Source organism: Zootoca vivipara, chromosome 1, assembly GCF_965207765.1.
Source record: "Zootoca vivipara chromosome 1, rZooViv2.hap1.1, whole genome shotgun sequence".
Taxonomy (NCBI): domain Eukaryota; kingdom Metazoa; phylum Chordata; class Lepidosauria; order Squamata; family Lacertidae; genus Zootoca; species Zootoca vivipara.
In genome coordinates, this window is record NC_142582.1 from 115,814,381 (window position 1) to 115,829,725 (window position 15,345).

At 45.8% G+C, this 15,345-nt stretch overlaps 1 protein-coding gene across 3 annotated transcripts in view; it reads right to left on the reverse strand.

Annotated features, from left to right (window-relative positions):
• Positions 1-15,345, reverse strand: part of SYNE3 (spectrin repeat containing nuclear envelope family member 3) — a 101,183-nt gene that overhangs the window by 46,676 nt on the left and 39,162 nt on the right. For all 3 annotated transcript variants that reach the window (XM_088673071.1, XM_035106607.3, XM_088673073.1), the window contains exons 6-12: positions 11,588-11,749; positions 9,377-9,721; positions 8,947-9,083; positions 5,385-5,559; positions 3,060-3,242; positions 2,744-2,887; positions 1,380-1,514 (exon numbers count right to left, since the gene is read on the reverse strand). In XM_088673071.1, the coding sequence (XP_088529197.1) occupies positions 1,380-1,514; positions 2,744-2,887; positions 3,060-3,242; positions 5,385-5,559; positions 8,947-9,083; positions 9,377-9,721; positions 11,588-11,749 (1,281 nt within the window). The remainder of the gene's footprint in view (positions 1-1,379; positions 1,515-2,743; positions 2,888-3,059; positions 3,243-5,384; positions 5,560-8,946; positions 9,084-9,376; positions 9,722-11,587; positions 11,750-15,345) is intronic.

The window sequence follows — 15,345 nt, forward strand, 5'->3', positions numbered from 1 at the left end:
AGGGCAAAATCAAAAACAAAAACAGGAGTTCCCATTCATGGTGGTGCTTTAAAAAAAAGTCTTCCTAAAAGAGGAGTTTGACATTTACAAGCAACTTTATCCCTCTTGAAAACCCAGCCCAAATTTCTGCATTACATTTTTTATCGCCACCTTTAGATTTTGGCTGCCCATCAAACTAAAATATTGCAGCAAGCTTGTTTTTTCTTTTGAGAACGAGTGTAGACCTTATTCCCCCACCAACAAATCACAAGAGGCTAAATTGATACGTTATGTAACTTCACTGGTAGCGGCGCTATTTGTTTCCAGCGGTTATAATCCTCCTGCAATAACTGTGTGGATGATCTAGTACTGTACTAAGATTCTCTGCACAACAATATATAAAGGCCAGATCGATGCCTGAAGTGGTGGGGACAAGAAAGCTTTGGAAAAACACAAAGATGGATTTTTATGTCCCACGCATCAGCAGCCTTACAGCACTGAACAGAAACTTCCAGGTTCATAGGAGCAGCAACAAAAAGTTGCGTTTTTTAAAGGCGTCTTTCACCTGCATCTTATTGAGAGTGCATCCTGGATTGCTGTGGAAATAACTTCCACTGAATTCAGCTAGACTTAAAGGTAAAGGTAAAGGGACCCCTGACCATTAGGTCCAGTCGTGACCGACTCTGGGGTTGCGCGCTCATCTCGCATGATTGGCCGAGGGAGCCGGTGTATAGCTTCCAGGTCATGTGGCCAGCATGACAAAGCCGCTTCTGGCGAACCAGAGCAGCACACGGAAACGCCGTTTACCTTCCCGCTGTAGCGGTTCCTATTTATCTACTTGCATTTTGACGTGCTTTCGAACTGCTAGGTTGGCAGGAGCTGGGACCAAGCAACGGGAGCTCACCCCGTCACAGGGATTCGAACCGCCGACCTTCTGATCAGCAAGCCCTAGGCTCTGTGGTTTAACCACAGCGCCAGCAAATATGCATAGAGGATCAGGCTCCCCAGAAGCGAAATATGAGATCTTTAAGGGGCAAATGACACTTACTGTTAATTGTGGCTTTGCATTTGTCCTGAAACCACAGCGGAAAGTGTGGAGGCCCAGACAGGACTTGGCTGGAGGCAGCCATTGTAATGAAAATCTGTGCCCCCCCCCCCGGCACTACTATTTGCATTAGCACAAATGAAAATAGCAACTGTGGGGTGGTGGGGGAGGTAAAGCAGTGGTGGACAGCCTTAGGCCAAGGGACCAAATGAGGCCGTTCAGTCTCCTCCATCTAGCCCTTGAAAGTCTCCCACAGCCACGCCAGCGTTTTTTGCCTGGCTGGAACATGTAGAGAAACAGCTGCAGCGATGCAAACTATGCCACAAAGCAAAACATTGAGCAGAACCCGATTTACCTCCAAAGACCTCTTCAGTATTTGATAGCTGGAGGAAAGCTGCTTGGTTTTATTAATCTGCGCTGGGTCGGACTGTGCGAGTTTTTCCAGATCTTCGATTTGAACAGCACACTCTGTCATGTCTCCTTGGATGACCTGGAGAAGATGTCACATTGCACAAGTTGACGCATGGGAAGTCTCCCTTCCTGGAGACATTTGCACTGAAAGCATTGACATCAGGGGGGCAGAGCTAGTCAGGGGGCAGGGCTAATATATGGCGGCATGAGGGGGAGGGACTAGCTGCCATTGGGGGTCAGGATTCTCAACCGGCTCTGGTCCCACCCGCTCATGAATAATGCCTGGTGAGGATTGTCATCATCATCATCATCATCATATATTACTTATACCCTGCCCATCTGGCTGAACCTCCCCAGCCACTCTGGGCAGCTCCCAACAAAATATTAAAAACACGATAAAACAGCAAACATTAAAAACTTCCCTAAAGAGGGCTGCCTTCTGATGTCTTCTAAAAGTCAGACAGTTGTTTATTTCCTTGACATCTGATGGGAGGGCATTCCACAGGGCGGGCACCACTACCGAGAAGGCCCTCTGCCTGGTTCTCCGTAGCTTTGCTTCTTGCAGTGAGGGAACCGCCAGAAGGCCCTCGGCGCTGGACCTCAGTGTCCGGGCAGAACGATGGGGGTGGAGATGTTCCTTCAGGTATACAGGACCGAGGCCGTTTAGGGCTTAACACTTTGAATTGTGCTCAGTAACGTACTGGGAGCCAATATATGTTATATGGTCTCAGCGGTCACCAGTCTAGCTGCTACCTGAGATCCTTTAAGTGGCAATGCCAAGGATTAAACCAACAGCCTTCTGCAGTCAAAGCAACTGCCCTGCACACTGTCACATAGAAGTCTCTTCTGTACATTACTATATATGTGTAGAAGAGAATGAGAGCCTTGCAAAGACATCAGACAAGATGTGCAGAGGTGCACATACAGAAATGGTACAGAGGTAAGGAAAACTCCTCAGAGTCTCAGCTTTCCAAATGAAGGGATTGCAATTAATTATCCTACCTTTCCTATGAACAGACAGGCTGGTGGACATGCTCTCTCTCCTTTTATCTTCAGAGCAACTTTGCAAAGTAGAATAGACACAAGGGAAGAGTGACTGGCCTATGGCTATCCGGTAAGCTCTGTGGCTGAGTAGGGATTTGAACCCAAGTCTCACAACTCCAGGTCCAATGCACTGACCACTACACTACATGGGATCTCTCGCTCCCGTGACTCCACAAAAACACCTTGTGCATTGATGGTGCTCTTTTGCCTTAGTAATGACATACACCAGAACAGAATTCTTCTGAACATGAACCGTCCAATTACCTGTAGCCTCTGCAGCCGGGCTTCTTTGCCCGCCAGGTCAGGCAACGGTTCCTTCTCTGCCTCCAACTTGGCTCTGATAGCAGACAATTTCTTCTGCAAAGGCTCGAAGACCACATCAAAGTCTTTATGCTGAGACACCAAAGCCTAACCGAAGAGAGAGAGAAGATTGCTTTTTTATTCCACACACTTTGGCATGATTCCCTTCCGCTGCTCCTCTGCCAGACTCACACACAGGCATTCAAGTGTTTCAAATAACAAGAGGACTCATGGTCCCAAAACACAGAATTCATCCCGTGGCCTAAGAGCAAAGTCTCACCTGCAACCTGATTTTGCTCTGAAGCAGACTTTTGTGCAGGCGTTCCGTTTCCTTTGCAGCATCAACTGCTTCAGCCAGGAGTGACTTTGCTCTCTCTGCCTCGAAAATGCTGCCCAGGAAATCTTTCTTCATCTGCAACATCATGAGCTGCTCCTTAAAGCGGGAGCTTTCGGCCAGAAATGCCTACAGGGGAGAACACATTTTTACATGAATAATTTGTACACTGTTTTCCAAAATAACACCAACCCCACAATTAAAGTCCAGCGCATGTAAAAAATGCAGCAATACGCATGAAAATATGAGAGCCCAGCATATAAAAGCCTCCAGGAAATGAAACATTTTCAAAGCCCATCTGAAAACAGGAACAGGCTGGGCAGATCTCTCTGAAGAGAAAATTCCCCAGCTGTGGTGCCAACACCAAAAAGGCCCTGTGTCCACCAATAAAATCCTTGCTTCCAAGTCCAATGGAATGTGATAGTGGATACAGTGGTACCTCAGGTTAAGTACTTAATTGGTTCTGGAAGTCCGTACTTAACCTGAAGCGTACTTAACCCAAGGTATGACCTTTGGGTTTGGTATTTTATAACTGTTGCTGTTCTTAGCTTGTTTTTAAAACTCCTAAGTTATTGCTTTAACTTACATTGGTTGCCACCGTGAGCTCACTGAGAAAAGGCTATGGTATAAATGTTCTCAATGATGACTGGTCAGAAAACAGAGCTCTCAGATCTCAATATCAGGGACCGGGTAGATTTGTACTAGTTGGGGCGAAAAAAATGCTACTAGCTATGGAATCTATGTTCTGTCTCCAACCGTTGGATGAAGCAGAATACCAATTTCTGGGAATCGCAAGTAGGGAATGCACTGCTGCATACAGATTCTGCTAGCAGCTTTGGTTGGCCACGGCGAGAATAGGATGTTGGGAATCGATGGTCCTTTGGCCTGATCTGGTAGGGAACTTCTGCTCTTAAGTGCACACACCAGTAACCTGGCCCCAGGCTGTTTAAGGCTTTAAATCTTCTATAGCTTTCAAACTGTGGCCTGGGATTCTTGAGTCGTTTATGAGAGATTGCTTGGTGAGAAGATCGTAGCGATGGGAATTCTTCCCTAAAAGACAACTTGTCCACCTCTAACCACCTTCATGGTAACCCGGAAACTACAACTAATCTAGAATGCGGAAGCTAGACTGGTGACTAGGGTGTTTAGGGAAGCTTTTAATGTTTAATAGATTATTGTGTTTTAATGTTTTGTTGGAAGCTGCCCAGAGTGGCTGGGGAAACCCAGCCAGATGGGTGGGGTATAAATTTATTATTATTATTATTATTATTATTATTATTATTATTATTATTATTACTAGGAGTGGCCACTGAGACCATATACCACCGGTCCTGAAAGACCTACATTGGCTCCCAGTACGTTTCTGAGCACAATTCAAAGTGTTGGTGCTGACCTTTAAAGCCCTAAACGGTCTCGGTCCTGTATACCTGAAGGAGTGTTTCCACCCCCATCGTTCTGCCTGGACGCTGAGGTCCAGCGCTAAGGGCCTTCTGGCGGTTCCCTCACTGCAAGAAGCAATGCTACAGAGAACCAGGCAGAGGGCCCTCTCGGTAGTGGCGCCCGCCCTGTGGAACGCCCTCCCATCAGATGTCAAGGAAATAAGCAACTATCGGACTTTTAGAAGACATCTGAAGGCAGCCCTCTTTAGGGAAGTTTTTAATGTTTGATGTTTTATTGTGTTTTAATATTCTGTTGGGAGCTGCCCAGAGTGGCTGGGGAAACCCAGCCGGATGGGTGGGGAATGAATGAATGAATAAATAAATAAATAAATACTTATTATTATTCCTCACAGATACATTCTGCTGACTTGTGGAGAAAGGGAGGTGTGTTTCCATGCACAGAACTTATGGCTCTTATCATAATGACAGCCATTACTGCAGGTTGAAAACAAACAGGGTTGTTTTGCTGCACATTTTAATCATGGCCATTTATATTTTTATGTTTTAATGGGACTGTTTCATTGTGCGTTTTAATTATGGTGTGTGCTTTTAATTGTTCTGTATTTTAACAGCATCGGGCAATTGGTTTTTATGTTTCGTGAAATGGCTCGGGAGTCACCCGGGAATTAAGCAGCATGTAATTATTTAATAATAAATGTTGTCTCCTATAGTAGCAGAGAAGCGTTCCTTTAACGGGGGCTGCCCAGCGGGTTGCAGAAACATCAATGTCACGTCTCCTTGTTTTGTATGTGTGTGAACAAACAGGTCCTGTGCTTGACCAAGTTTTAGGCTTTTAGGTCCTGTGCTTGACCAAGTTTTAGGGTCTTGTCACCTCTATCTGATGCAGAAAAGCGTCTGTCAAGGCCGAGTCAGAGACATTCGCTGCCGTGTCCAGGAGCCTCTGAGCCGATGGCTTCCACAGCTGGAACTCTCTCACGGGGTTTTGAAAGCGCTGCCTCAGTTCTGTCTCAGTCTCGGTGCTCATTTTAAACGTCTTCTGCTTCAGGCTGCAAAAACAGACAGAGAACTATGCTACAAAGCTGAAGGAGAGAGAGAGAGAGAGAGAGAGAGAGAGAGAGAGAGAGAGAGAGAGAGAGAGAGAGAGAGAGAAGGCATGGCTTCTCCTTTTAATTGGAAGCCAAATGGTCAATGCCCTCTGTGTTTTGCTCTTTTGACACAAAGCAGTTGAGTCTCTGCTTCATAATAAACCTGTTTTCTTGCTTCTGGGCAGCTGCCTCTGCCAGTCAGAGGATCAACAACCCCCCCCTTTTTTTTTAAGATACCAAGATGCACATTCCTTCCTGGTGCACCTGCCTTGTGGAATTACCATAAGCAGGCCTGTGCAACTGGAACAAAGATGGCTCGAGTCAGACCACTGGTTCGCCTAGCTCAGCATTGTCTACATTGAGATCAGCTGCATCAGTCCCATCGTCCTGTTCTCACAGTGGCCAACTAGATGCCTGTGGGAAGCCTGTAAGCAGAACATGAGTGCAACAGCGCTCTGCCCACCTACGATTCCCAGCAACAGGAATTCAGAGGCACAAAGCCTCTGGCAGTGGAGGCAGAGCACAGCCATCATGGCTAGTACTGTCTGGCAGTGGCACTCAAGAGGTCTCTCCCAGTCCTGTCCGGAGATGCTGGGGATTGAACCCGGGATCTTCTGCATGCCTGGCAGATGCTCCAGCACTGAGCTATGCCCCTTCCACTCCGACCTAGACAGGCAGAAACCAGCAACGACTTCCCCAAATCAGAATCTACTTGCTGCTTTACAAACACTGGCAAAACACTTTTCTCTTTCCTCCCCGTTCTCTAGCTGGATGGAACCTGGCCAGATGCAGCTGCCAATCTTAATGGAGAAACATCTTTGCAGAAAAAAAATCTCCCTGATGTTAATTTTCCCTGGGAGAAACCTTTTGTAAGTTTTAGCTAAACACTAGAGACAGTGAGGGGTTTTCATCTCGCTTGACACCGCACAGCAACATTCTCATTTCCCTTTTTATACAATAAGAGGAGGTTGCCCTCAAACTAGTTTTGGAGGGCGGGAGGCCCTGCGACAACTACCTTTGCTGTTCTTTCTTCCGCTCCTGCCCCTTAAGGATTTGCCAGTTCCTGCAAAGCAGCGAGCTGGCAACAATCTGTTATTTCTGCGTTGGCAAACGTTGGAGTTTTCTTTTTCCTTGCTACTCCTCATTGGAAAGCATCCCAGACTTGCTTCCTAAAATCTGAACTGCTGCTTCGCCTTCCTGAAACGACCCATTTAATAAAGACAAACCTCTTTCAGCTTGCCAGCGTGCTCTGCACTTGACATAAGGAAGACAGCTTTTCAGACGCAAACAAAATTAACCGCGCCTTTGCAAGACGGATAATCTTTCCTCCAAGTCTGGAAAGGTGTAGGCTATATGCTCGTCACTTCCTGATTCCAGTTAGCCTGGAAGTACAAGTCTTTTGCCAAAGCTCAGGGGGAGAGGGAGAGGGAGAGAGAGAGAGGCTGGATTTCCTGCCTATCCCGGCTGAATGTAAGTAGGAAACAGGAGGTTGGCTATTAGAAGCTGGCAGGAAAGGTGTACCCAAAAATCTATGACAGGAAAGAAATTAGCCCAGCAAAACTGGAGAGAAGGGCCCTGTCTAGCAATTCACTACTCTTACTGCTACCTCTGTACTGTCTGTCTTCAAGGATGACAAACAAGGCACAGAACATTTCAAGACAAGGATTCAAAGTATAAATGGGCAGCCCTAACCTAGAGACTAACAGCACTAACAGTGACCTACAGAACAAGCTGGCTCTTAGGGCAGATGTCACCCAGGCAAGCAGGAGAAGTGGTTTTGCTCAACTTTCAAAGCAAACTGCCAACACCTGACATTGAGAATAGACAGGAAGGAGGGCAGGATGCCATGCAAGGTAGCTAGAGGAGAAGCATCCTTCTTCCCACCCTCGCCACTGGAACAAATTATGTGATTTAAAACTGGCTGCCCACTGACTACTGAGCTAGGTTCAAGGCCTTTGTTTTAATTGGAAAAGCCCTGAACAACTTGGGTCCAGGTTATTGTATGGACTTTCTAAAGAATATCTTAGCACCATCGCTGAGATCATCTGTAGGAGTTTCAGTGTTTGCCTCCCAAGTTTTTATTTATTTATATTATTATTATTACTACGTAAAATTGATATACCGCTTGATTGTAGGGTGGAAAAACCCTCAATTGACACCAACATGAAACTGAGCCTTCGGTGTCACTGCCTATTCCTGTGGAAAGCAGGTACTTTCTGCATGAACTTTATAAGGTTTGTGGGGGGAAATTCCTTGCTGCCAGGCTTATACAGAGATGTAAGAGGGGGGTGGGGACATTTCCCACAATAGTCAGCTGGTGATCTGCTTTAATATTTGTGCGATTCCTATTATAGTTTAACCGCTTTGATATTTTAAAATGAAATTACAGTCTGTTTTGGCTCTAAAGGCAGGCGAGCTGGGTTAAGCAGCAGAAGATGGGAAGCTACTATACCCTAAGTCAGACCACTGGTCTTTCCAGCTTCGCATCGTCTATATTTACTGCCATTGGCTGTGCTGGATTTTAGACAGGGATGTTTCTGAGCATCAACCTTTGTGAGTCTTTCTCCCAACTAAATGCTGATGATGTGCTCCAGCACCAGAGTAAGGTTGGAAAAGACCAAAAGGCTATTTAGGTCACATCCCAGGTATGTGGCAGGACCATCCAGTACTTCAAGGAAGGACCAGAGTTTGGTGAGAGAGCAATTTGCTTTGTAGGCCCTAGATTTCATCCCTTGCCTCTCCACACAGGGCTGAGAAGCACCCTTTCCAAAATCCTTGTGAGGTGCTGCCATAAGACTTATTTTATCCAATAAACATTTCTTCCTAAGTAAGGACATGCGGTTAAGGGTCAGCAGCAAAAGGAAGACTCTTGCCATCAACACTTTCCCCATGTGTCCAATAATGGGATCTCCCACTTGACCTCTTTCTGCTACAGAGATGGACGCAAGGACAACGGTCCATCTACTATAGCACCCTGTTCTCACAGTGGCTGAGCAGATGCCTCTGGGAAGCCTGCAAGCTAGACATGAACACAACAACACTCTGCCCACCTGTGATTCTCAGCAAGTGGTATTCAGAGGCATAACACCCAAGGCAGTGGAGATGGAGCACAGTGAATATATTGTGCTAGATGACCCAATGGACTGACTTGGTGTACTGTAGTTTTGCACGAATATCCCACCAAACAGAGCCAGGTGTGAAATAGTGATCCATGACATTTTGCTGCCTGGATAGAAGCCAAATGGTTCACCTCCCCCCTCCACCATCCCATTTGAATCAACTCTTCCCAGGTATAGATTATTTTCCATGGCTACTCGTCCCTGTCCTCCTCACCACCCCTCCAAATACCTTTGATATTCCCGTATTAGGCCTATCATGCTTTCGGAAAGTGCTTGCGTGTCTTGTGAAAACCTGAACAAATCCTTCAGTTGAGCCTTCAGTCTCTCAACCTTTGATTCCTCTGCTGCGAGAGTTGCCTTTGCTGCCTTAAAACACAAAGGTATTATGATTTAAAATGCACACACACACACACACCAAATCAATTTATCCTACTGGGTTTATTTGCATATATTTTTATTCTGCACTTGCAGTATCTAGAAAAAGACAATTTTCTTGTTCTAAATTGCTTCCCTATTGGTCTTAAAATTCCCTGAGCAAAACAAGTTTGCAAACTTCAATCAGATGGGCATGCATAAGTGTAGATAAGAAAGCCCTGCCAGATAATACGGACTTAACAATTTCCTTGTTCCCTGTCTGCCCCTGACAAATAATCACTCACCATGAATTTTCTCCACAGAGTGATTAAGTCTTCGTCACCTCTCACTCTGTCCTCTGGTTCAAAGGTGCTTCCTAATCTCTTCAGGCTTTTACAGAACTCCTGGACCTCGCCTTCCAAGAGCCTGGCTTGCGAATGATAGGCGTTTTCAGATTTAAGGCTCTTCAGCAGCCTTTCTTCTTCCTCGGTGCTGACCACCTTCAGCTTCTGCAGGGCTTTCTTCAGGTCCTCAAGCTCCTCTTTCAACTTCTCGGCTCCCAGCGGGGAGGTGTTCTGCATCACACCTGTAGACTGAGCTTCAAGATGTCGCCATTTCTTTTCCCCACTCTTCACATCTTTGGCAATGTCCTACAGGAGAAAGGGGTTCAGAATGAGTTGCATAGAGGGACAAGGTTGCTACTAGGACATCGCAGGACTAGTTGGACTAGATGACCCTTGGGAGTCCCTTCCAACTCTACAATTCTACTACTACTACTAGGTACATAGGAAACTGCATTGTTCTGAGTCAGACCCATTGGCCCATCCAGCTCAGAACTGTCTGGATGTGGATCTCCAGGGTTTCAGGCGGAATTCCCTACCTGAAGAAGCCAGGATTGAACCCGGGACCTCGGTTCTGCATGCAAGGCTCTACCCACTGAACAATGGCCCTTCCACAAATTATGCTAATAAATACTTCGTTTTAAATGCTCTTCCTCCCGGAGTTGTCAATTTCCATTTTTTAAAAAACACCTAGAGCGCTTCCAGGTTGTTGCTATTTTTCGGCTGCGATTCAATTGCATACCAGCAAATTCAGGTTGCGTGAGTACAGTTGACCGGGAAGTCTTGCGCAACAAACCCACTTCCCCAAAAGACTGGACGTTTTGCTCTGAGGAAAGTGTGGGATAACACTTGCTTTGACGCAACACCATCTAACCTGCCCGCAAACAAACCAGAATGGGTGCCCGTTACATACTCAGCTTCGTCTTATCTCCCTGCAAGCAAGTCAGGATGAATGCCCAATGAGCAGGTCATGTGGTAGAACACCAAGTCAGTGGTCAGAGCAAGGGACAGGTCAGTGGGTGGAGCCAACATGGGATTTAAGTGGCGACAGGCAGGGCCTGGTGTGTTTCTGTCTGATGGGCTTGGGTGGGCTTACTTAGAGGCAAGGAATTGTGCTCTGAGCAGTAACATGGGACGAAGTCAGACCATCGTTCCCTCCCCCAAATGCCCCCAGTGTAGCACGGCTCCAGGACATTGCAGGAAATTAAAATGTCAGCTAAACCCAGGCACCTGGAGCTGCTCAGAACACTGGGCCAATATACAGTGGTACCTCGACTTCCGAATGCCTTGACTTCCGAAGGTTTCGACTTACAAAGTCGGCAAACCCGGAAGTATTTTCGCCGTACATGCATTCTGCGCATGCGCAAAGCGCAAAATCGTGGTTCGTGCATGCACAAAATGGACACTTCAACATCCGAAGGTTTCGACTTACAAAGAGCGCCGCAGAACGGATCGCCTTCGTAAGTCGAGGTACCACTGTATACTGTATATATATATATGGGGAGAGGTTCTCAGGAGTTAGGCTGTGCTGAATTGCTGAGGTACTGAGGTCCAGCTCTGAGGGCCTTCCACCGGTTCTCTCACAGTGAGAAGTGAGGTTACAGGGAACCAGGCAGAGGGCCTTCTCAGTGCCCTCCCTGGGGAATGTCAAGGAGATAAAGAACCACACAACTTTTAGAAGGTACCTGAAGGCAGGCTTGTATTGGGAAGTTTTTAATGTTTGACGTTTTATTATGTTTTCACATGTGCTGCAAGCAGCCCAGAGCGGCTGGGGAAACCCAGCCAGATGGGTGAGGTAGTAGTAGTAGTAACAACAGCAGCAGCAGCTCAAGGATGCCACATGAAAATGCCTGTCCTGCCTAGTCAATTTCTGGCACATTCAAGCATTGAGGGCTCCAACACTGGTACAATATCTCTTCTTTTTTTATAAGAAAATAAATAAATAAATAAATCCTCACAACAACCATGTGAGGTAGGCCAAGCAACTTCCCCTAGGCTGCCTTGTGAGCTTCAAAGCTGCAGAGGGGCGGGATCTTTGAAATGCATGCTTCTATTTGGGTGGAACATATGAACTCTTTCAGAGCATGCATTTAATACACCTGTTCATGGATGGACGAGGAAATAGGAGTAAAGCTTTCCGCTCGCAACAAAAAGCCCCCGACACTGTTCAAGTACCTGCAATGACTTAATTCTGTTCTCTGCTGGCGATTTTGCTTCTTGACTAAGGCAGGAGTTTAATCTCTCTGTCACCTGGGTCAGCCACAGCTGAAACTGGTCCACGTTGCTCTTATATCGCTCGTGTTCCTTTGTTATCTTTTCGAGCAGCTGCACTCTCCTCTGTAAAAAGAGAAACATAAGAAATGGGGAAAGCGAAAGTTATCTTTGTCCTCATACTTTGCATTTTTGTGAAACCCAGAACACAAAGAGCCTGTTCTTCTCCCTTTGCCCCTTCTCGTGCGCGCACACGCACACACCCTTGTCACTTGGCTGCTTTTGGGAATTTTGAAACAGTTTGCTGTCTTCAGCTCAAGAACAAAACAGTGTGTCCCAGGCCTGAGGATGCTGTCATTACCAAGCACTTAATTAAATGAATGCAAGGTTTTCAAGGGCCTTGTGAGGTCACAGTCTTTCATTCTCTAGAAAAGAAAAGGCGAGATAACAAAAGAAAGGCTTAGCACGCCAAAATCTATCTGCAAAATATCCATGCTGGATTTCCACATTTTATACCCACAATTTCAAAACACTTCATCCATGGAAAAAGAATGCACTTTAATGCTGCTTACTTAGCTTTTGCACAATTTATTATGTGGATGAAGGCCACAGCCACCAGGGGGCCTGTGTGGGCCTTCCCATTTTCTACCGTTTTTTTGCTTATGAAAATACAAGGAAATCATTCTGCAATACTTTCTCTACTCAAGCGCTGTGGTTGACTGGGATTGCACACTGGCACTTGTGCAGTTTCGGTGTTAACCGTCTAACTGGCTGCAGCTGCAACCTTGTGCCCGACAAGAATTTCTTCCGAGTAAACCTGTAAACAGGCTTGCACCTTGCACCTTTATTTCAGTCCGAGGGTTCCGCTTGCCCGTCAATGAGACCTAGGGCTTAGCAACATTTTCTCTTGCCATGCTCCTTTCCCACTTAGGGAAAACGGCTCTGTAGCACAAAATCGGAGCAAATGGCTATTTGGGATTTGCTCGGATTGCCATTTGTTCCTACCTATCGCTAAAGATCGGGTTTTTCTATTGGAAAGGAGTGGAGCAAGGGGAAAAGAGCTGGACCATAAAGAAGGCTGATCGCCGAAGAATTGATGCTTTTGAATTATGGTGCTGGAGGAGACTCTTGAGAGTCCCATGGACTGCAAGAAGATCAAACCTATCCATTCTGAAGGAAATCAGCCCTGAGTGCTCGCTGGAAGGACAGATCGTGAAGCTGAGGCTCCAATACTTTGGCCACCTCATGAGAAGAGAAGACTCCCTGGAAAAGACCCTTATGTTGGGAAAGATTGAGGGCACTAGGAGAAGGGGACGACAGAGGACGAGATGGTTGGACAGTGTTCTCGAAGCTACCAACATGAGTTTGACCAAACTGCGGGAGGCAGTGGAAGACAGGAGTGCCTGGTGTGCTCTGGTCCATGGGGTCACGAAGAGTCAGACACAACTAAACAACTAAACAACAACAACATGGAATTGTTTTCAAACATTTGTATTGCTTTACATAATGGAATTTTTTAAAATATATATATATACAGAACTGGTTTTACATGTTTTTCCACTTTTCCTGTTTTATAATTGTTTCATATTTTATAACAACAGCAGCAACAACATATTGTACGTTTGCCACCCACCCTCTTCCCACAACTCACCTCTCTTCCCCTCCAACATTATACAATGCACATTCTTTTGCAATCCAAGAAAATCTTTATTAAAAATTATTTCAAACAACAACAGCAATTTTATTAGCAATTTTATTATTTGTACCCTGCCCTTCTGACTGCCTTGCCCCAGCCACTCTGGGCGGCTTCCAACAAAATACAAAAACACAGTAAAACATCGAACGTTTAAACACTTCCCTAAACAGGGCTGCCTTCAGATGTCCTCTAAAAGATGTCTTCTATTTTATTAAAAAAATTCCTTCAGTAGCACCTTAAAGACCAACTAAGTTTTTATTTTGGTATGAGCTTTCGTGTGCATGCACACTTCTTCTTATGAGCTTTCGTGTGCATGCACACTTCTTCTTCTATTTTATTGTTGTAGCCTTATGGTAAAGGTTGGGTAAGAAATCAAACAAATAAATAGGCAGGCTTTTGAAATGTTGTGATACATGGATGTTGAAAAACAACAGATCAAGGTTGTTTCTGAGTCCTGACCTGCTCCTCATCTCATTTTTCGTGATTAGATTTTCAGGTGCATTTCTGTAACCATGAGAACAGGTTACTTAGAAGAAGAAAGCAAATGAAGTTTGCATGTTTCAGGGTTTAATGAGACACTATCTCTTTAGTCAGTTGGCCTTTTTGGTTTGGCTCTGCTATAATTTATAACGATTGCAATTTCTCAAGGCTTTTGAAAGCTTAGCTACTTGTCTTCTGCACATCTATCAAGAGGATCCAGACTATGGCATTTCTTGTGGAACCAACCCAAAGGTCATTGTCAGGCACACAAGTTGAGAGTTAAAATGTTATGACTGTGTTATTTGTGTTTGGTGTTTCACGGACGCAATCTTTTGTCTGGAACATTGTGTACAAAAAGAGATCCGAAATAACCAAGGCTAAAATGGTAAAAAGTAATCAATGCAAAGTGATGCCAAATGAAATTCTAGGTTGTTTGTGCTGCTTTCCTCACCTGAACCAAGACAAACCCAAACTTACCAGTTGGATTGCAGTGGGGCATGTGTTTATTTGCAGTATCCTGCATGAAATAAGCATTTCGTGGGCGTGATTCTAAACCAGTGTACATAGCAAGGGGCTACACAGACTTGTATGATTGACTCTGTTTTCTATTTCTACCTATGGTCCGCCAACCCTCTCAAGGTGGGGCCACCCTCTGTGCCGAGCCTAGGGAAGTGGGAGCCATCTTCTGAACCAGGCTGGGTCTTGTGGGATTGCCCAGAAGCCTTTGCACTATCATGAGGCTTCTTGGGAAGTGGGGACTTCCCCAATATAAGGGGGTTCCTGCCATGAGACCTGTTCCCCCCCCCCCCCGAGTCAGATCCCTTGCTGGGAACTTGGTTGGTACACTGGTTGACAGGGCTGGAAAGGATTTTGCTCATGCCAAACTGGCATGCAGTTGTGAGTTTTTCACTTTCCCCCTCAGCAGGAGCTCTGTTGGGACATTTGATGGGAAAAAATCTGTTTCTTGTCATAACTGTGGAGCAGGGAAAGGCACCAGGCAGTGCGTGGGGTCTTGCGGGCAGTGCATTAGACAGCCGTAGCTTGAATGTACAGCGGGGATGGCTTTGTACGGCTCAGCCAAGCTGGCCAGTGAAACTCACATACTTGGCCTGCGCCACAGTGGGAATGTTACACTGGCAACGTCCAGGAGGGGACCCCAGCAAATCAGCTGGGGTGGATCATCGGGAAGCCAGTCATTATTCCTGCCCATGCCTATACAACCCTGAATATTGCTGTAGCAAATAAAACTGTTTTCACTCACAACTGCACTCCACATTTCAAGCATCATCATACCACTTGAAACAGCCACAGTCTCCTTCATGAAGAATCCTGAGAAGTGTAGTTTGTTATGGGTGCTGAGAGTCATTAGGACAGCCCTGTTTCCTGCACAGAACTACAATTCCCGTAACTCATTGGAAAGAGGGATTGATAGTTAAACCCAATGCTTTTTTTCTATATAAAAAAATGCTTACGGGTACTCTCATTTTCCTACTCATATTGAAATACTGCCCCTCAATGAAGCCAAACTTAGAGTCACAAAATGTTT